This window comes from Trematomus bernacchii, unplaced genomic scaffold (assembly GCF_902827165.1).
Source record: "Trematomus bernacchii unplaced genomic scaffold, fTreBer1.1, whole genome shotgun sequence".
In the NCBI taxonomy this organism is placed as follows: Eukaryota; Metazoa; Chordata; class Actinopteri; order Perciformes; family Nototheniidae; genus Trematomus; species Trematomus bernacchii.
The window spans coordinates 10,599,830-10,623,209 of NW_022988098.1; the positions used below are offsets into that span (position 1 = coordinate 10,599,830).

At 37.7% G+C, this 23,380-nt stretch overlaps 2 protein-coding genes across 3 annotated transcripts in view; one reads left to right on the forward strand and one right to left on the reverse strand.

Moving 5' to 3' along the window:
- LOC117475663 (nuclear factor 7, brain-like) overlaps positions 1-23,380 on the reverse strand; it is an 863,632-nt gene that overhangs the window by 683,646 nt on the left and 156,606 nt on the right. The window lies entirely within an intron of this gene.
- si:dkey-43k4.5 (potassium voltage-gated channel subfamily S member 2) lies at positions 3,290-22,368 on the forward strand. Of its 2 annotated transcripts, none has more exons than XM_034121983.1 (10): positions 3,290-3,502; positions 10,033-10,210; positions 11,097-11,230; positions 12,453-12,617; positions 13,122-13,287; positions 14,640-14,723; positions 15,001-15,162; positions 16,238-16,321; positions 19,479-19,571; positions 20,353-22,368. In XM_034121983.1, the coding sequence occupies exons 2-10, from the start codon at positions 10,040-10,042 to the stop codon at positions 20,788-20,790; spliced, it is 1,497 nt and encodes a 498-aa protein (XP_033977874.1). In that variant the 5' UTR covers positions 3,290-3,502; positions 10,033-10,039; the 3' UTR covers positions 20,791-22,368. The 2 variants fall into 2 exon arrangements, with proteins under 2 accessions (XP_033977874.1, XP_033977875.1); XM_034121984.1 differs by having other exon boundaries at positions 10,036-10,210.

The window sequence follows — 23,380 nt, forward strand, 5'->3', positions numbered from 1 at the left end:
CAAGACCTGGGATTTGACCCTGTTTAAATCAAAATCAAAGTCAACTTTATTGTCAATCTTTCAGTTTGTGTGTACAGACAGAGAGATCGAAATACAGTTTCCCACAATCCCAAATACAAAATACAAATATATATAAAAATATGTATATACCTATATATACACAATCAACAGACACAGGCTGCTATTAACCATTAATGTCATTATGGATTAATATTCCGATTATTTTCTCAATTAAGCATTTTGTCTATTGAATGTGAGAAAAGGTTTGTATAATCCCTCGCATTAAGACACTTATTTTTTGTTTTACAAGTTGTCTGAAATTGTATGTTTAAATATGCAAATGTGTGTTTTGATAAGAAAATAAACATATATATAAAACGTATTTTCCATATTCTGCTCGTTTACTTTCCAGTCTACCCCAACACAGAGACATATTTTAAATCTGCATTTATTCAATAACAAAAGATGCAAGTTTCTTTTCAGGTTCAAATAATAATACTAACGATTCATCAACTTGTAAATAATGCTGCCACTTGCAGTGAATTAACAAGTTAATATTAACTGCATCAGCTGTATAATACTACTTATATACTTTATGTATATTGTATTATAGAATAGAATAGAATATAATCATTTAATGTCATTATACATGTACAATGAGAGAAATAAATGCTTCTCCCTTTCAAAAGGTGCCATCAAAACAAGAAACATCACAACATACGACAACAAATACACGCAGCTATACTTAGGAAAAAGGAATAAAGTGCAGTCATTATTTCCAGGGGTATAAAAAATAAAATCTAAAATGTAATAAATAATAATAGTAGGTATGTATTTATAACAATAATAATAATAATAATGACATATATATATATACAGAGTCACATTTATTTCACATGCAGGATGATTAAGAGGTATGACTTTCAGTTGTTAAGAGCAATGATGGCTCTTGGGAAAAAACTGTCTTTGAGTCTGTTTGTTTTGGATGTGATACACCTGTAGCGCCTGCCGGAGGGCAGCAGGTCGAACAGCTGAAAGCCGGGGTGTGAACTGTCCTTAACAATGTTTTTGGCTCCACTGAGGCAGCGGGAGGTGAAAATGTCCATTAGGGAGGGGAGAGGGCAGCCGATGATCCTCTGTGCTGCTTTTACAACTCTCTGGAGCCTCATCCTGTCGGCCTCAGTGCAGCTGGCGTACCACACTGTGATGCAGTATGTTAATAGGCTCTCGATGGTAGAGCGGTAGAAGGTCACCAGCAGCTTAGTGGCCAAGTTGTTCTTCCTGAGCACCCTCAGGAAGTGCAGACGCTGCTGGGCCTTCTTGATAGATAGATAGATAGATAGATCGTACTTTATTGATCCCAAATTGGGAAATTGTTTTTGTTACAGCAGCATAAAAGGCATTTTACAATAAAACAAAACTACAAAATATACAAGAATAGAAATAAAATAAAATAAAATAGAAAATAGAAAATATACATGTCGAAATAGAAAATATACATGCAGATATTATATATATATATACAAATATATATATATATATTCAAAATATATGGAATATGGAGTATTAAATATGAAACAGATTATAGAGTAAAATGTACAACGACAGCTGTGGTGTTATTGTTATTCCTGTGTTTATTCCATATGTAATATCTGTATTTCTTCTTATTCTGTTGATGCCATCACACGTGAACTTCCCTACAGGGATAAATAGAGGTCCATCTAATCTTATATCTCTTACTTATTTTTACTTTAATAGCCTATATTTTGTAGCTAAAACTTTTGTACATAAGCAATATTTTTGAATGTAGGGCTTTTACTTTGTTGTACATAGTATTAAACATTGTGGTATTACTACTTTTACTCAAATGAAATATCAGAATACTTTGTCTAACTCCCCTGTGACTCAAAATTAAAGAGAGGATGTAATACTATGTTTTGGCCACTAGATGGATCCACCTTCACACACATCCGAAAGTAAATTAAATGCAGCATCCCAAGAGGAAATATGAATAAAAAAACAGACAAATGCATTTCTGGAAGTACGAGTTCAGAAAGCTAGGATTAAAAAGGTGTTTTCTCTAAAAATCCTTCACACTTTGTGGTTTTCTCAAATACAAAACAATCAAAGCTTTTCTTCATTTTGTATAACATCAAGTGTTGGAAAGAAAGTGTTTATTCTCTGATGAGTCGTTGAGGAAAATGTAAAGTCAGCTGCTGTTCGTGAAATGAAATCCCTTGGTTGCAAAAAAGCATGTCTAGATGGTTGAGGCATAATGCAATACTTTAAAATAAACAATAATAACATGCGGTCCATTTAATCACACCCAAGAGCTCACTCATTAAGTTATAAACACACACCTGAGATAGCAGGTATATCTCAAATAAACTCCCATTAGGAAGCACAGCTTATAATTGTCTATGGAGATCTTACAATAAATAAATATAATTAAACCTGATCTAAATTAACCACTGAGCGTCACAAAGCCTCCATAAAGACAGTGTTGGTGCATGTTTAGCGCAGAGGTGTAAAGTACATTTACTCTTTTGAGGTACAACTACTTCCATTTAATGCTACTGTGTACTTCTACTCCACTACAGTTCAGAGGTAAATGGTGTACTTTGACTCCACTACATGTATTTAATCCCTTTAGTTACTTCACAGATGTGGATGAATGATGTGAAATATAATCAAGTGTTAAATCAGACTTTAGTTCCACCTGGAGTAAATCCACAAGCTACCCTGCAGTATACAAAGTCATTCAAACTAGCTGCACCTTTACCAGCTTTGAGAACACTTTCATGATCAATCATTATAAAACATATCATATATATTATTCTGAAATGGACCAATCTGCACAATGACTACTTTTACTGTCGCTACTTTCACTATATTTTGATGATAATACTTTTCTACTTTTACTTGAGGAACATTTTGAATGCAGTACTTTTACTGTAATAGAGTATTCCTACACTCTGGTACTTCTACTTTTACTCAAGTACAAGATCTGAGTACTTCTACTTTTACTCAAGTACAAGATCTGGGTACTTCTACTTTTACTCAAGTACAAGAACTGAATACTTCTACTTTTACTCAAGTACTTCTGCTTTTACTCAAGTACAAGATCTGAGTACTTCTCCCTCCTCTAGTTTAGTGTAATAAAGGTATGTCTTGATCGGAGAAGCGATCGTCTTCCGGAATTTTCCGGAAACACCCGAAGATTTCCTCGGAGCGAAGACAGAGGATCCGATCTTCAGATGGAGGAAACTCGAAACACAGCGGACTGTTTTCTCTTCTCTTCACTTCATTTTCACGGGAAGACTTAACGTTGTCAGTTTACGTGGTTTAGCAGAAGAAGATCGCTGTTTTCTGTCGGTTTTTGTCGATTCTTGAGTGACATGTTGCCTGTTTTTAAGGAGTGAAAGTAAGAAACTTATAAACGCATCATGGGGTGAATGTGACTTCTGAGGAGGATGATCATCCGGTGACCAAACCACAGCAGGTAAGTGTTCATAAATACTATGAATATTTCACAAACCTGTTGTTATAATGCAGACTAATAGATATATAGATGTACTGTATTTATCTAAAATTGGGTTTTCTGATGTTACAGCAGCAGCAGGTTTAAGGCATTGCACAGCAGTAAAAAATACACAGGAAGCATATCAACACTAACAAAACAAGTATGCATCTATAGAGTATAAATGGAATACATTGCATACGATATAAATAAATTACTTAGAAGCAATATATATAAATACTACAACAACTTAAATATAAACATGGGATAAACATACTTTAGACATTATACAAAATGAGCAAATAAATTAAATTGAAAATATTGTATATTCACAAAAGCCTGCAGTTTTAATGCAGACTTAGAGATATATGTACTTTGTTTATCTAAAATAGGGATGTACAGCAGCCGGTTATCAAGGCATTGCTCAATAGTAAGAGATTATAACTGTATCATAATAAAGAAATATATAGAGTATCTATAGAATACATTGGAATACACTTTAATATATCAAACTACTACAACTCATATTTAAACATAGGATTAACATAAAACACGTGTTCAAAGAAGTGAAATTGATCATCAGAATATAGTGGTATCGTAATAATAATTGGCGTTTAATTATATATTTGTGTCTGTTTTGGTAAGAATGATTACAATGAAGGACTCTTAACAGTGAGAGGTGTAATTAAGATGTAGAATTCTGAGTTTTATTACAGTAGAAATGTCAAAATAGATAATCTTTGTACAGCTTCTGCATTCACTGCTGTGTCTTAATATATGTGTCTCCATGTTGTCTTCATGTTGTCTCCATGTTGTCTCCATCGTGTCTCCATGTTGTCTCCATGTTGTCTTCATGTTGTCTCCATGTTGTCTCCATGTTGTCTCCATGTTGTCTCCATGTTGTCTCCATGTTGTCTCCATCGTGTCTCCATGTTGTCTTCATGTTATCTTCATGTTGTCTCCATGTTGTCTCCATCGTGTCTCCATGTTGTCTTCATGTTATCTTCATGTTGTCTTCATGTTATCTTCATGTTGTCTCCATGTTGTCTCCATCGTGTCTCCATGTTGTCTCCATCATGTCTCCATGTTGTCTTCATGTTATCTTCATGTTGTCTCCATGTTGTCTCCATCGTGTCTCCATGTTGTCTCCATCATGTCTCCATGTTGTCTTCATGTTATCTTCATGTTGTCTCCATGTTGTCTCCATCATGTCTCCATGTTATCTTCATGTTGTCTCCATGTTGTCTCCATCATGTCTCCATGTTATCTTCATGTTGTCTTCATGTTGTCTTCATGTTGTCTCCATCATGTCTTCATGTTATCTTCATGTTGTCTCCATGTTGTCTCCATGTTGTCTCCATCGTGTCTCCATGTTGTCTCCATCATGTCTCCATGTTGTCTTCATGTTATCTTCATGTTGTCTCCATGTTGTCTCCATCATGTCTCCATGTTATCTTCATGTTGTCTCCATGTTGTCTCCATCATGTCTCCATGTTATCTTCATGTTGTCTTCATGTTGTCTCCATCGTGTCTCCATGTTGTCTCCATCATGTCTCCATGTTGTCTTCATGTTATCTTCATGTTGTCTCCATGTTGTCTCCATCATGTCTCCATGTTATCTTCATGTTGTCTTCATGTTGTCTCCATCATGTCTTCATGTTGTCTCCATGTTGTCTTCATGTTGTCTCCATGTTGTCTTCATGTTGTCTCCATGTTGTCTTCATTTTATCTTCATGTTGTCTCCATGTTGTCTCCATCGTGTCTCCATGTTGTCTCCATGTTGTCTCCATCGTGTCTCCATGTTGTCTTCATGTTGTCTTCATGTTGTCTCCATCATGTCTTCATGTTGTCTCCATGTTATCTTCATGTTGTCTTCATGTTATCTTCATGTTATCTTCATGTTGTCTTCATGTTGTCTTCATGTTATCTTCATGTTATCTTCATGTTATCTTCATGTTGTCTCCATGTTGTCTCCATGTTGTCTCCATGTTATCTTCATGTTATCTTCATGTTGTCTCCATGTTGTCTCCATGTTGTCTCCATGTTATCTTCATGTTATCTTCATGTTGTCTCCATGTTATCTTCATGTTGTCTTCATGTTGTCTTCATGTTATCTTCATGTTATCTTCATGTTGTCTTCATGTTATCTTCATGTTGTCTCCATGTTGTCTTCATGTTATCTTCATGTTATCTTCATGTTGTCTCCATGTTGTCTTCATGTTGTCTCCATGTCATCCCCATGTTGTCTTCATTGTGTTTGTTGATGCTTTTTCACACCGCTGTGATTTGAAGCTGCAGTGCTTCCTTTGTGTTGAATTATAGATCAGCTTTATTTCTGTATGTGCAGCGTGGACCCTCCCCCGAGAGCTCAGCATGGACCCTCATGTAATTATAGACAGAGAAAGAGAGGTGGGAGATGGAGAGAGAGTCAATGTGTCCCACTACTCTCTTTACCTTTGTTTAATGCTTGCAAGATGTTCAAGGATCCTATGATCATTTTTGCTGCAAAGCGTGCTGCAGTTGTAGCTTAGCTCATCACGCTCGTACTGTTTATTTTGCAACAGGAGGAATGTAAACAAACAACAACAATGGGGAATTTCCTGTAAAGATATTAAAGGTGGCATTTTTAACATTGACATTATTGCTCAAGAGTCAGAAAGTGGTGAGTTAGTTGGATAATTAGCCTCAAGCCTGTGTTAGCATTTCTTGTTGGAGTCAATCCGACGACTACAAAAGGATACAGAGTAAATGCAAAAAGACACAAAATGAATACAAAGTGATGCAAAGACAAATATACAAAACACAAACAACCACAAAGGACGTAAAACAACTTTGGACATATACAAAAAAACAGGAATATAAAAACATCTACAAAGAGACAAGGAAATCTACAAATAGACACAAACAAATATGCGAAGAGACACAAAACAACCACAAAACAAAACAGACGCAAAACAACCAAGAAGAGATACAAAACAACTTCAAAATGATGCAAAAATAATTGACAAAAAGTTATACAAATGGAAATAAAACGACAAAATAGACACTTGACTAAGAACTACTAAATAACAAAAACAAACAGCAAAAATGTGGCCAAAAAGGAGTTTATGAAATGTTGGATCTGCAGACCTTACATCATATTCTAGATTGTTATCAAATACAGACAATATGGTGATCTTCAAAGTGTGGCTATCAAAAAACAATATAACAGAACATGGAATAAATCTACTAAAATACCTTAAATCTGCTCTCATCAAACACAGCTGGAGTTATTAGTTACTTCCAGCATGGCCTTAAGAAAGCTAACATGCTTCCCACATGCCCTCCACTCCTCCTGCAGGAAGACACATTTCTGCTGCCTCAGTGAACTGTGAGCACTTTACGGATTACATCTGATCCAGAGACAGACGGTTATAACACCATTAGATCCACATTAGGTTAACACCTGTCTGTGAGGCCATTTCCTACACTCTGCATTTAGAGAATATAACATTATTACATTATATCTGCACTTTACTGCAGCCTCTCCCTCCTGTGAGCTGCAGATATTAAGATATATTTACACCAGGAGGCAAATGTTTCCAGTTAAAGGGGTCCTATACTGCAGGAGAGGACTCTTTAAAGTAGAGACACTACATACTGATATACACCTGAACATCAGCAGGAGAGGACTCTTTTAAGTAGAGACACTACATACTGATATACACCTGAACATCAGCAGGAGAGGACTCTTTAAAGTAGAGACACTACATACTGATATACACCTGAACATCAGCAGGAGAGGACTATTTAAAGTAGAGACACTACATACTGATATACACCTGAACATCAGCAGGAGAGGACTCTTTAAAGTAGAGACACTACATACTGATATACACCTGAACATCAGCGGAAGAGGACTCTTTAAAGTAGAGACACTACATACTGATATACGCCTGAACATCAGCAGGAGAGGACTCTTTAAAGTAGAGAAACTACATACTGATATGCACCTGAACATCAGCAGGAGAGGACTCTTTAAAGTAGAGACACTACATACTGATATACACCTGAACATCAGCAGGAGAGGACTCTTTAAAGTAGAGACACTACATACTGATATACACCTGAACATCAGCGGAAGAGGACTCTTTAAAGTAGAGACACTACATACTGATATACGCCTGAACATCAGCAGGAGAGGACTCTTTAAAGTAGAGACACTACATACTGATATGCACCTGAACATGTGGATAATGATGCCCCTTTAATCAAGTTTTTTAAAGATATGATGATCCACATTTCATCTTTATTCCATAAAACTCCACTTGTTGCTAAGCAATATTAAAAAAGAACAAATAGGCCAAATACATTTTGTTTCTTGGCACTAATACTAACATGTGACTGTAATAAAAATATATTTTAGGAACACTTTGCGGCAGGAGAGCGACTTAAAAACTTCACAACACTTTTCACAGTTTGAGTTTGATATAAAGTTTGTTATTAATCATCTGTGGAGTGATTTCATTATTGTGTGTGTGCAGAGTGGGTGTTCAGAGGAGAGAGAGTGGGAGTTACTTTCTGTTTTGGCTGCTTCTATGTGTGCTTTTATAAACCTGATCACATGAGGACAAGATGCTTTTAGCCATGATAATGTTGATATGAAATCAATCCTCACAGAAGCACAACTCTCTATAATCTGTGTTTTGGCTAATTTTACAGAAAAACACCCAAACTTCAAAGATCTGAAATCCAGTAAAAGCTTTTTGGCTCTCGACCAACACCGGCATGTTTTTGTTTTAACTTCAGAACGCCCCGGAGATTAAATTAGTGTCCGGAGTGCATTTAGCAGAGTAGCTGAAATGAGAGTGCCTGCATCTGAAAACAGGGGTGGAAACATTGGGAGCAGAACATTAAATCTGGCTCTTCGTTGCCAGAAAGACGTCAGTTACTTTTTGGGGATTTGCTGATTCAGCTTTAGATAAAGAAAAACTGGAACACTTTCATTTCATAAACCTTGTCCCAAAACAAAGTTCGATGTCACTTATTTAAAAAATCTCCAGAGGCTGCTGTGTATTTATTATTGTTAACAAATCCAAGGAAAAGATCAAAACAAACAATATTTTCTGTCTGTGCCCCAAGTGCATCTGATCTTTGTGAAGATGTGAATCCTTTAAAGAGGCCCTATCATGCTTTTTTGGGGTGTTACTTTCCCTGTAGTGTGTTATATAGGTTTTTAGTGCATGTAAATGGTCTGCAAAGACTATAATCCCTGTGTTTCCTCCAGAGGGAGTTCATATACTGTGACTATGAAGTTTAATTATGTGATACTTTTCTGAAATGCCTCCCAAATGAAATCTATATATTTTGAAGTCTCAGTATTTCCTTAAACAGTTTCTCATTTGGTTTTTTATTATTATCTTTCAATTGTTATCAAAGTACACGTTTTTTTGTCCGAGCAATTCCAAAAGAAGCCCACAAGATGAAGCCCATTGTGTCCTCTGGAAAATATATATATATCTCTAAGAATCTAAATATATGTCCTCTGTGACTTCCCATCAAAACGGATCTGTGTAGTTTTATTCAGACACACAAAAGGAGAAAATAGTGCCTTTGTTAGGGACTATTTTCTCCTGTGGATTAATTCCAATGTAGGCGCTGTAGTCACTATTTGTGTCGGCAGGACGGTGTGTGTGGGTGGGAGTCAATATAAACTACAGTGTGTGTGTTCATGGTTATGAACAGTGGCTCATTGGTGTGTTTTAACAACACTGGAGCTCTGTGGCAAACATGATATATCAAGCTTTGAAACATACAATATAATTTGTATTAAATAAGTAATATTATTTGTTTAGTCTAAAGACACGATATCTATTGCACGTCTGTCCGTCCTGGGAGAAGGATCCGTCTCTGTTACTCGATTTATAACATTTTCCAGAATCAGAATCCCTTCATTCGTCCCACAGCGGGACATTTACAGTGCTACAGCAAAAAGTGCATAGCAGGTAAACAAGGCAAGCTATAATAAAGACTTAGCTAACTTATTAAATATAGAGAAGTGTAGCATACATTAGAAATAGAATCAAAATGAAGACAAATAAATACACATCCATGGCTAAAAACGAGTAGCAGCTATCTAAAAAACAACAACAAGTGACATAAGTAGCATATAAAGTTTATTTATATAGCACCTTCAAGTGGCAATTCAAAGTGCTTTACAAAAATGAAAGACATTAAGAGCATTAAGAAACATATTATAAAATGGCATTTAAAACACTAATTTAAAAGCAAAGATAATAAAACATGAATAACAAAGGTACATGAATGAAAGTTATTGTGAAGAATTTCGGACATTTAAAAAATAAATGTAATTGTGGGGTTTCTTAGGGAGTTTTCCCGTATTACTTTGATGGTTTAAGGACAGAGGGTGTTGTATTACATATTCTGTGAAGCCCCCTGAGACAAATGTGTAATTATTGGCTTCTTAAATGACATTTGAATGACTGATTGACAACCCTTTCTGCCTGTGTCAGCAGCACCATGGTGAAGGAGCGGCTGCCCGGCTGGCTCCTGCAGGACTCGGACGAGGCTCTGGTCCACGTGAACGTCGGGGGTCTGAAGAGGAGCCTCTGCTGCGACACTCTGAAGAAATTCCCCGACACCAGACTGGGAAAACTGCTGGCCTGTGACTCCGAGGAGGACATCCTGAAGGTGGGTCCATTACTGGGATCTGTCTTGTAAACAATAGATCATTTCTCCTCCCTCTCTCACATCATTTTCTCTTTCTTTAAAGGTCTCCTATCATGCAAAATGCACTTTTTGATGTCTTTTATACATAAAGATGTGTCCCCGGTGTGTCTGGGAACTCACAAAGTGTCAGAAAACAAAACCCTCTCTCTTTTCCTCCGTACCCAAATCTCTAAAAACGGGGCTACAACGGAGCTGATCCAGATTTGCGTCCGATATGACGTAATATCTGAAATGTGGACCCACGGCCCAATCAGAAACGTTGCTATCAGAAACAATGCCCGACTGTTTTGGACGTAATATGGTCGGTGTTTACATTAGCATCGCTAACACTCAGAGCTAACCTGTACTGGAGAGCATGTGTGTGAAGAAGCAGGAAATAAAAAGGAACTCACCTTGTGGTATAACCGGCAAGAGAGAAAGCCTTTGAGCTCCATACTGTTTCAGAGATAATCCTTGATAATCCATGATATGGCGTTTCATCACGGCAGTATTTAGCTGTATCTCGGTAGAATTCTGAGCAGGCATTAGCTCCCCCTCCTCTTTTTTTGTTTTCAAGCTACAGACCCAGGATCAGCGTTTCTCTAACAGGCCTGAAACAGAGGGATATGAGGGATTTCTAGAATGCATGATCTGTTTGGTATTTTGAGCAAAACACTTCATAGACATATTTTTAATATATTTTTAGATATCTGAGACACATAATATATGCCCAAAAATAGCATGATAGGACACCTTTAACTTCCTTTCCTGCAGGTGGGTCCATTCCTGGGATTTATCTTGTAAACAATAACACATTTCTCCTCCCTCTCTCACATCATTTCTCTTTCTTTATCTTCCCTTCCTGCAGGTGTGTGATGACTATGATGTGCAGCAGAAGGAGTTTTATTTCGATAGGAACCCCGGCCTGTTTCCTTATGTTCTGCACTTCTACCAGACGGGGAAACTTCACATCATGGAGGAGCTGTGTGTGTTCTCCTTCAGGTCTGCATCAGGTTTACATCTGCAAACCACAGACACAATTACAGCCATTTCAGAGGCAGACAAATCCACTTAACAGGGTCTTAATGAATACTTATCCCACACAATGTGTACAGTATGTCATTTAGTTACCTTTAATACTTGAAGAAAACTTTGTTTAATGACTTACATGCATGGTAAAGGACTACTGATAAAAACTGAGAAATGTCTTGATGAGTCAAAGGGTTTTTACACAGAAAATCTATGTCAAAACTTATATTTAAAATGACAAATCTTGTAGTGTAATCCAAGTTATATATATACCCAGCCTAGTACTCTCATTACTTCACAAACACATGCATTTCACAATGACCTTAATGTCTTGAAACGTGTGCGAGCTCAAACTGTTAAAGGTGGGGTAGGTAAGTTTGAGAAACCAGCTCGAGTGCGCTAGAATTTGAAAATACACAACCGGAGAAAATCTGCCCCTTCCTTCAGACTTCCTCACAGAGCCCCTCCTCCAACACACACGAACGCGCACATGACCAATGAGGGCACGAGATAAGTTTGTGCCCAGATGGAAGGCTGACAGGCAGGTAGGCCATCCAGTTATTTTAGCCGGGCCGGCTCAGATGATTGGTCGTGCTTTTTACAGTACTACAGCTTCCACAGATGATATTCTTTATGGATTTTTTGTCAAAGCACTTCAGATATTCATTGCTATCGGGATGTTAAGAGCATTCCATGGAATATAACAAAAAGTGTATCTCGAGCCGGTTTCTCAAACTTACCTACCCCACCTTTAATGCTGAAGTGTTTTAAACAGTAAGTGTAGTGACCACGATATCCATTTGTTTTACTCTTTTGTCTGTGATTCACTCGATGAATAGACGCTTGTTGTTGAGAGATGAATTAAAAGAAATGTCCAGATCAGAACGAAAAGTATGCTTCTTTATTCACAAAAAAAGCAGTGGAAAAAATAAATAAACGTTTTCAAACAAGCTATTTCTCATATAAACTGATACTTCAAATATTAAAGGCAAAATAAGGAACCAAGCTGTTCATCTCGTTAAAAGCATGTGTTTTTTAATCAATGAGCATCGACTGGATAATTAAGACTTGGATAATAGTTATGTGAGAGCTTTTAAAGGGATGTCTTTACATCGTTTTTTCATATTCTTTTTCATGATTTAAAGACTCTAACCAGTGCTCACACTACCCTGATGTGTCTCGTGTTTCCCGGCAGTCAGGAGATCGAGTATTGGGGCATCAACGAGTTCTTCCTGGACTCCTGCTGCAGTTACCGTTTCCACGACAGGAAGCTGGAGAGCTCGCGGCACCACAGCTGGGACGAGGACAGCGACGTGAGCAGCGTGGACACGTCCGTGGACGAGATATCAGACCTCAACAGGTAGAAAGACTTCTTCAAACCTGTGAGTAGAGGATTAATCATGCAGCCAGACTGTTTGAGAAATATCACTCGTCATCGGCTTGATCTTCAATCTCAGGATCCATGTATTTGTGATCCTCTCCAGAATGGAAGTAGTCATCACATACAGAGCATCAACTAGTTCCTGAACAGTGTCCTTCACATGCTGATATCCAAGAGAGGGAGTTACACAGTCACAAGATGGAGGAATAGAAAGCAGTATTCAATGTTTACTTCAGATTAGCTCCACGTCAGAAATGAGCATGCTTGTCATATGTCTATCTCCATAGAGGCTGAATCATCATGTTAATCACATAGCTATCATATGCCTAAAACAGTCCTGATGCTCTTCTAGGTAATCATACATCCTGTCATGTACACAGCTACAGTTGGGTTACCTTTGTTATCATGTGTACTCTGATATTGGAAGAGTACATTCAGTATTTTCCCAACACAGACTCACATCCACCTCCTCCGTCCTCTCAGAGACATGAAGCACTTCCAGGAGGTTCGGCACGGGAACATCAGGAAGTGTTTGTGGCTGACGTTGGAGAACCCGGGGTATTCGATCCCCAGCAAGATGTTCAGCCTGGTGTCCATCAGCGTGTTGCTCAGCTCCATCGCCATCATGTGCATCAACAGCATCCCCGAGGTGACACTCTCTCAGTTTCCATCGGAGGGTTTAGGACTGTGTATTTGCAGAGGTGGGAAGTAGTGGAGTACAAATACTTTGTTACTGTACTAAAGTACATTTTTCTGGTATCAGTACTTTACTCCACTACTTATTTTTCTGACAACTTTTCACTTTGACTTCTTACATTTTGAACACAAATACCTGTACTTTCTACTTCTTACATGTTGAACCCAAATACCTGTACTTTCTATTTCTTACATGTTGAACACAAATACCTGTACTTTCTACTTCTTACATGTTGAACACAAATACCTGTACTTTCTACTTCTTACATGTTGAACACAAATACCTGTACTTTCTACTTCTTACATGTTGAACACAAATACCTGTACTTTCTACTTCTTACATGTTGAACACAAATACCTGTACTTTCTACTTCTTACATGTTGAACCCAAATACCTGTACTTTCTACTTCTTACATGTTGAACACAAATACCTGTACTTTCTACTTCTTACATTTTGAACACAAATACCTGTACTTTCTACTTCTTACATGTTGAACCCAAATACCTGTACTTTCTACTTCTTACATGTTGAACCCAAATACCTGTACTTTCTACTTCTTACATGTTGAACCCAAATACCTGTACTTTCTACTTCTTACATGTTGAACACAAATACCTGTACTTTCTACTTCTCACATGTTGTACACAAATACCTGTACTTTCTACTTCTCACATTTCCCAAACAGGCTGGTTCCTTTAGTTTGAATGTGTGTTTGGTGGCGTGATCATTATTATTTAGAGTCATTGCGTGCCTATTGATTTGAACACGATCCGTGTATCCATCATTTCCTGGTCTTCTCTAAAGAAGAGGGACCAATGAAACGTTGTCATGTTGCCGTTGTTCAGCATGGAAAACATTCATTAGCTAACAATGACATTATTGTTCTATTAATATAAAGGGAGGTCAGGTACTCTTTAAAACAGCTGCTAGTTATGGGTACTTTTTACTGAAGTACATTTCAAAGCCCTCTTTACTTTTACTTGAGGAAAGAAGTTTAGTCAGTACTTCTACTTTCACCAGAGTATTTTTAAACACGAGTATCTGTACTTCTACTTGAGTAAAGGATGTGTGTACTTTTGCCATCTCTGTGTATTTGTGCCTATATAGTTGTTTGGTCAAAATCAGACCACTTCTCGAAGTCATATCTCAGTCAAATCCGAACACACAGACATGATACACACATTTTTAGATTCAGTGTAGATTCATTGATAAAGGAGGACTCTGCTGGTATTTGGTGAAAAATAAGGTTATAAAAAGTAGAATTGTCATCTTAATAAATAACCTCCCACCTGTTTTCTTTCAGACGTTTGAAGGTGAAGGGAAGTTGATCGACGACCCGACCTCACAGGCTCTGGAGGTTTTCTGCACCTGCTGGTTCACATTCGAGGTGAGGAGATTATAGAAATAAATAATAGTGCATACTGATACGATACAATTCCAAATAATACTATATGATACGATATATTACAATGTGGTATTTGCATTCATCTGATTTTAAATAATACGATATGTTACTGTACGACACAATATGATATGTTCCTTAACGATATGATGAGATACGATACAACAAGATACATTAGGATATTATATGTATTTATAGTAATAACAGGTTATTATCGTATCAATGAAAGTAGAAAATCAAATCTGTTGTCTCCGTGTTTGAGGTGGTGATGCGGCTGCTGCTCGCTCCCAACAAGAGGAAGTTCTTCCAACAGCCTCTGAACATTATTGATCTGGTATCCGTGGCTCCGATCTACATCACGCTGCCTCTGGAGCTCCTGCTGGGAGACGAGTCTGAGCTGGGAGACCTGGGGAGACTCATTCAGGTACACCTTATCATACTTTATAATGTACAAATAGTGTATGGATGTAACCTTTTTATGGGGAGACTCATACAGGTTTCTTTGTTTCTTTGTAATGCATGTAAACAAATTAAAAATTCAATTAATTGCTAAGCCGTTTTTCCCATACAAGAAAAGTGCTGATTTGTGCATTCATAGACTTTGATATCAAACAAATGCAGGTAAAAGTACAGGATTGAATTAAGTGGAAGTATTATTAGCATGAGATGGAAATACTAACGTACCTCGAATGTAATTCATTTGTGGTAATTCGTGCCCGATCAGTGATGTGCAACTAACTCATCATAGATGGAAGCTTAATGGCTCACTTCTGTGCTTCATGTAGCTAAGACTTACTATATTTTTTAACACTTTTTTCCCCCAAAATTACATTTGAACAATTCGTTAGACTCTGGCCCTAGACATCTCATCCTTTTGTATAAAGAAATGTCTCATGTCCTTCACATAGAAATCAGTCCAAAGGCTAAAAGGAACAGAGAAAGCTGAGGAAGGTCTGAGTGTTTCTTACAAACAAACTTGAACAAATATCATTTAATTAAGTAGAAGTATTATTAGCATGAAAGGGAAATACTCAAGTACCTTCGAATGTGTACTTAAGTGCAGTTATTGAAGTGCATTGCACCACTGGATATGTTCCACATTTAAAGATGTCACTATCATTCAAAGATAATATCTTGTTTGCTCTTTTATTTACGGCACACGTACGTTCTTCTATATCACATATTTATTGTATTGCTCCTCTCAAAGGTTGATATGTGATGTAACTGTAACACTGTGTGCTTTATCTGATGTTAGCAAATCATCTGAGCTGCTGAGGTTAATTAAGCCCATAAAAAACTTTACATGATTGTAAATTCAATGGGCAATTTATATCTTAAATATCAGAAATGCAGGTAACGTAAGAGGAAATTCAGTTGCCATTATCTTGTAATCACCACCTGGGCTGCTGTTGTTTTTAAGGGTTTTTTGATGGTTAGAAAATGTAATAAAAAGCATGAATCTTGTCTCCCTTCATCTCTTCCCTCATGTCTCCTCTCAGGTGTTGAAGTTGATTACGGTCTTCAGGGTTTTGAAGTTGGCTCGACACTCGACAGGACTTCGGTCTCTGGGAGCGACACTCAGGGTGAGACGGACTGAATTATTTAACGTTTGACTTTCTGACTCGCGGCAGACCGACACGCAGTGACATCAAACCTCAGAGACCCTCAAGGAAGACAAAATATGATGCCATGGATTTTTTATTTTCTGTGTGAAACTCTGGTCTGTTGACCTTTTCTGCAGATGCTTCAGATAAAGGGTGATGGAACGATGTAGGAGCGAGCTGAAAAACATTGTTGTTGGTTTTGGATTTATGAACACACTACAGGAAGTTGGGGAGTGAAATATAAACAAGCCAAATAGAAGTTTTACAAACACAAGCTTGTTAGATGCAGGATGCAATTTGTTTTAAGTTGAAACATAGGGACACTAGTTCCTACTGCAACAAATGTTGATATTTAAGTTTGTATCACTGCATTTTTTAACTATTGAATTCCTTTTTTGAGAAGACACCTTAAATCTATACAAAACTGGACCAGAGTGCAGCATTCCCAAAAAAAACAAGCATCTTTCCCGGTCCAATCTTAAGACCATCATCGTGAACAAATTATTCACTTTTCAGCACGAGAAAATAAAAACAAGTACTGATTTAAAGTACTTTGCAGAACTTCCAGAAAATCCTTCTTATTTGAGACACTTGTGACCATTAAAAAGCAACCAACGCCATATTAATACTGCTTAGTACAGCTAGCAGCTAGCTAGCTATAACCTCAGCTTAACCTAGGTTAGAGTTAGCTTGCTAAACTTAGCCAAACGTAGGCTCAGCAGCTGGCTAACCTTAGCTTAATTTAGGTTACAGCTAGCTGGCTAACCTTAGTTTTACTCAGTTTCCAGTAGCTAGTTGTCAACCCCTGCCTTTCTGTTTAATAGAAAGTGATTTGTTGTTATTGTAGCCTACACGATAACATCATTGATTGTACGATACAGATTTAAATGTTAAAGTCCATTTCTTCTTGCTCTTTCTTTTGTGGTTATTACCGATCAGTGCTATGCAACCCAACAGACATTGAAGTGTAATCGCTCCACTTCTTTGCTTTATGTTGCTAAGAATCTTTAAAAAAGTGTTTTGCCACCAGAGATGGGGTCGTTACTAAAAAAAAGTAATATATTACATATTACATATTACTTTAAAAAAAAGTAATATATTACACTACTTCGTTACTCTCTACATAAAGTAACTCGTTACTTTACTCGTTACTTTACTCGCAGGGCCGGCCCGCCCCTCCCTGCAGGCAGATCACGCAGACTGCTAAAGTCAAATGTTCTCTTTAGTTCAGTTTCCATTGTCGCATAAGACTGATCCAGATAGCTCTGACCATGGCTGTCCTCTGTCTCCTGCTATCTGTATTTTGCGCAGTATATCTCTGAACGATGCGATGGTGATTCCACTGTGCAAATGGGCAACATTACCTCTACTATGAAGGATGCTACAAGCCTGTCCATCTCTGCTTTGGTTACCGGTCCTCCAAATTCTAATTTGTGCCGCTTCGGAGTCGGCGGCGGCGCACTCACAACATCCTCACTCTGGGTTCGGGGGTCCTTAGCTATTAGCTTCACCTTAGCATGTGTTCTTTGCAGGTGTTTGTTGAGGTTTGACGTGGTGTTTGCAGCAGTGGATAACAGCTTCTGGCCTGGACACAGTTTGCACCTCACCGTCACATTCCTGTCTATTCTTTGGACAAACTCAAAATAATGGGCATACCTCCACCCCTCGAAAGTTATCGCTGACTCAGCCATGTTTATGCAGCACTGCACGTGGAGATGTGGACGCGCAAGTCGCGCAGATTACGTACATATAAACCTGCGGCGGAAACCCCTCTTGTCTGTCAGTGTGATTATGACTGATTTTATAAAAGTAACGAAGTAACGCGTGTCGGGGCAATGTTAGTAACTGTAGTGTGATTACTGAATTATAAAAGTAACGCGTTACACTACTCTGTTACCGACAAAAGTAATATTATTACAGTAACGCGTTACTTTGTAACTTTGTAACACGTTACACCCAACTCTGTTTGCCACTTTTCAAGATTACATTTGAATTTACCGCTGTACCTAAATATCTCATCCATCTCCTCACAGCAAATTGAGAAAGATGGGGAGGGTCTTGTGTTTAAGTTATAATCATAGACTCTAAATATGGTGAAAATGCGTTTACAAATGAACATGTTTGACATACTGCTACGTATAGTACCTTTTAAAGAATACATTTTGCTTTCTTGGACAAATCGAAACTAAAAAGATGTCCCAATTGTTGCTCCTCAGTACAGCAGAATGTTTTATGGTCAAGTCAAGCTTTTTAGACTATCTCTAATTTTACCTTTAAATTCATATATGTATACGGTTAACATAACTAAGGCATGTTTTGCTCCTCAGTTCTGCAAACAGGGATTGTCTGGAACAGGACTTTTCCTTTTGAGCATTAATTATTGATGGAAATCTTCCAGGACTGAATCAGTGGAGTTCTGTTGTGACGTGTAATGTTATTATAGTGTACGATGGGAAGTGTATCAGTTACAGCAGCAGAGACTCAGGTAATAACAGAGCAGCGTCTCCATTACATCACAACGAGTCTCTCAGGAGCTCATGTGTCCCTCTTTATGTCTCAACATGAGCTCTACTTGCATGAGCTGTAATGTGAAAAGATGAATCATGATCTTAGATCATTTGTTTTACTGGTAACTGGATTTGGATGCATTTATATTTACATTAAGATCCAAGCAGAACTTTAATAAAAGCTCCTGGTTCGTGAGCGGCATCAAAAGTGACACACTGAGAAATTATCGGTTTCTTTACTACATATCAACTTCATTTTTTCAAAGGCAATGGAGGTTTTTAAACACAATATTCAAAGTTTTCTCCTCCTCACAAACAAACACAGATTTACTCTGGAGCCAATTTAGGATTTAATACCGCCACTTCAATCAGGAGAGATTTCCTTTGTTGTTTAAAGAACATTTATTTACGCCTGCACCATATGATAGAAATGTTAATAGTAGGGCTGTCAAGTTAACGCGTTAATAACGTAGTTGTGTTTGAATGATGCGAGTAAACACAGCTGGCAGCCGCGGTGAAACTCCAGCGTTTAGAGCGATGCGATAGGAGCGATTAGAGCGAAGCGAATAGTCGCATCGCGTCCGGTGTGAACGCAGCATAAGTAGTGTTTTTCTGTGTGTTTCGTGCAGCACAGTTACCGTGAGGTGGGCATCCTGCTGCTGTATCTCGCTGTGGGAGTCTCCGTCTTCTCTGGCATCGCTTACACCGCAGAATATGAGACGGTAACATTCAACTCTTAATCTGTATTTCATATACAAATATTTAACTTATTTTTATGATTTTTTATTCTTCTTTTAGCCAGTTTCTAGAGAAAAATGATATTATTTATTTAACAACGTTTCTATAAGTTTGCAAAGACAAGGACAACCAATGTATTAAAACTATAATTGTAATAAAATAATAATAATAATAATAATAATAATAATATAAAAACTAGATATTGTTGATAAATGAATAATAATTAAATAATACAAATACAATAATAATCATAATTCTAATATTAATCATCTTAAAAATAATATTCAATATTTATTGTAATAATAGTAATATTAATTATTCATAATAATTTAATAGTAATAACAATAATTAATGTTATAAAAATAACAATATTTTACTAGTTCAATCATTTAAAAAATACAAATAAAAATTATAATCATAATAAAAATAAATGGTAACAAAATAAATAATGGTTAAATAATATTTAATATTACAATTATAATGATTAAAAATTGTTAATTTATACTAATCCTAATAAGAATAAAAATAACAAAATGTAACTACTTTAATAATAAAAAAAATACAAAATCATAATCATAATACAAAAATAGTAACAAATAAATAATGGTTCAACAATATTTGAATGATTTAATACTGTGACTAGTTCTATAATAATTATGTTAATGCAGACAGTACAGTTCTGTAATTTAAAAATCCCATGGCTTTTTAAACATTTGAATGTATTTCTTATTTAACCTCCTAATAATAAAGCCCCCTCTGTTTCAGAACGTGGGTCTGGAAACCATCCCGGCCTGCTGGTGGTGGGGCACCGTCAGTATGACCACGGTGGGGTACGGAGACGTTGTTCCCGACACGGTGGCCGGGAAGCTGGCAGCGAGCGGATGTATTCTGGGCGGCACGTTGGTGGTGGCGCTGCCCATCACCATCATCTTCAACAAGTTCTCTCACTTCTACCGCCGGCAGAAAGCTCTGGAGGCCTCGGTGAGGAAGAACCACCGGCGGAAAATCAACATGAGCTGCGAAAACAAGCCAGAAGAAGAGGAGGAAGAGGAAGAGGACGAGGAGGAGGGGGATGATGATACTGATGACATGGAGGAGGACGATATAGACTATGAGGATGATGGAGGTGTGATTAACTACAGTTACGTGGAGCATCCATCTTACTCCAACATACTGAAGAGGAAGGAGCTGCATCAGCTGTGAGGAGCCGCCATTTTAACTGTTTCTAGTGAGGGTTTTCAGCCCATTAAATGGACGCTATTAACTTTCATTTGAGTCAAGGATTTGAGGTGATACTCTACCTGCTAGTTTGCTCAGAAGGCCTTTATCCTCTATTGGTTAACTGACCCATCTCGGGGGAGTTTAAAAAAGGATCATATTGTGTTTCTGATGGGAGCAAAGGATGTTAAGGGACGTCGTATAAAGAGCGTTAAAATGGATGGATCAATAAACACATGACTTTCACCCTTGTAGGATGTTGAAGCAAATGTTAGTAGTGGCCAAACGGCGGTACTACAACTTCCCTGTCATTCTGTGATGTCAATGGGCCCAAGAATACTTTTTCCCATTGGCTTACATTGGGAAAGAGACGTCTGGAAATCAGCGAATCCTTTTTTCTGTGACCTACATCAACTACCCAACACTTTTATAGCCCTTATTTAAATCATTAGGGTCTAGAAGTTGTAAAATGTGCTTAAAGCTGAATCCAGTTCTCTTTAAACATCACTTCAGACTTAAGTCACGTACATTATTAGCGAAACAGACTTAACTTGCTCAAGTTATTAGACCTAGACCAACTATAGCAACGTGTAGCATCAGCTATGAAGAGAGCCGATTAAAACTGTTTTCAGAAGCTCCTTTGAGTGTTATCAGCACATTAAATGGCTGTTATCAGCGGTGGTAATAATGACGGTTTAAGGAGAAAGTCAGGTGACTAAATATAAATAGAAACGAAGGAGGTTGAGATGGATAGCTAACTTTCAGGTCAACTTGAACATTTGTAAGTTATGCAAGTACGGAAACTTACGTACTTTACTTAAATACCTGCTTAGGTCACGTCACAATGTACTTGTTTTAACCCAAACCCGGATCTTTTACTAAACCTTACCAGAGTTTGTTCAGGCCCCAAAAAATCCCAATTTCAATCCTGCATGAACAAACAGTCTCTGTACAACCTGAACGCTGGCAGCAGCTTTGAACCAGATTAAAACACCTGAAGTTTAGCCTTTATTTAGCCCAAACACGATTGACTAAATCTAAGGGAATTATAATTCATATCTTCAAACCTAACTGAGGAGGTTTTGTTTTCTCGATGGCAGTAGGGGCAGATGGCTCCGTCGTAGCATTATAATGGTGGTAATGACAACTAAGATTAGGCATTTAATAGGCTAATAAAATTCAAAATGGTGGTTTAAATCAAATTAAAACCAAAGTGAACTGATGTGGAATTGTCATGAGGGATCTTCTGTCGCTGCATGACTGAGTGGAAACAACAAATAACTCAGCGATGTTGGATCAGATGCCTTAAAAAAGAAAGAAAGCGTCCATATTGTAAATGACTCTTTGGCGTTAAATGACGCGGTGGATTACAAATCTGGGTCTTCCAATGACAATCTGTCTGTTCTTCTGTGCATGTCGGAGGTTTCGGGATGGACAGTATTTGTTCTGATGCTTGATGTGATTTCCTCTGTGAAAAACATTCATGTGAAGAATAACATGAACGATGTAAGGCCTGCAGGACTGTGGGAGTGATGAAGTGAAATAGCATGCACACAAATGAAATAAAACAAATATCATGATAATCTGAACATTACTTTTGTGGGAGAAGTTGAAACAAGACGTTTTTGAGAAGGTGATTTTTGCATTTGCAGACCATTTACATGCACTGAAACCTATAGAACACAGGGAAGAACCCCAAAAAGCATAATAGGGGCCCTTTAAATAAAACCTTTGAGAAACAGAGATAATACCTTTTTTATTTTCTAATATTTCCCAGTGAATCCTTTATTTTGCAGACATGGCACTTTCAGCACATTAAACAAAGTACAGAACAATTTGTGTGTTAAAGAAAAGACAAATACCCATGCCCTATCCCATTAGGTCATGTTCACAGAAATAATAATAATAATACAAATAAATATAATAATAAATACAATAAAATAAATAACTCATATCACAAAGTCACAGGTAACAGGAATACAAAACATTCACATTGAGTAGAATAATAAATAACAAAAAAAAACAATTAAGACACGGGAGAACAATAAAGGATACACAGAGTATTGGTCAATATGAAACAGGAAGAAAGTGGGCTGAATCCTTTATATTTGAGTGAAATATTAAACTATATCAGACACACCGCGGATACAAGCGGCCGAGATGGGTTTTCTCTGCAGGGTGGCTGGCGTCTCCTTTAGGGATAAGGTGAGAAGTTCAGTCATCCGGGAGGGACTCGGAGTTGAACCGCTCCTCCTTCGCGTCGAAAGGAGCCAGTTGAGGTGGTTCGGGCACCTAGTAAGGATGCCACCTGGGCGCCTCCCTAGGGAGGTGTTCCAGGCACGTCCAGCTGGGAGGAGACCGAGGGGTAGACCTAGGACAGGCGGAGGGATTATATCTCTTCGCTGGCCTGGGAGCGCCTTGGGACCCCCCAGTCAGAGCTGGTTGATGAGGGGAAAGGAACGTTTGGGGCTCTCTGCTGGAACTGATACCTCCGCGACCCGACCACGGATAAGCAGGAGAAGATGGATGGATGGATGGATGGATATCAGACACATATTCAGCATTTTTTTCACCC

Coding starts and splice junctions, on each gene's coding strand:
- si:dkey-43k4.5 (XM_034121983.1), top strand. CDS start 10,040: ATGGTGAAGGAGCGGCTGCCCGGCTGGCTCCTGCAGGACTCGGACGAG. Junction 10,211..11,096: donor CCGAGGAGGACATCCTGAAG/GTGGGTCCATTA, acceptor CCCTTCCTGCAG/GTGTGTGATGACTATGATGT. Junction 12,618..13,121: donor GAGATATCAGACCTCAACAG/GTAGAAAGACTT, acceptor CCGTCCTCTCAG/AGACATGAAGCACTTCCAGG.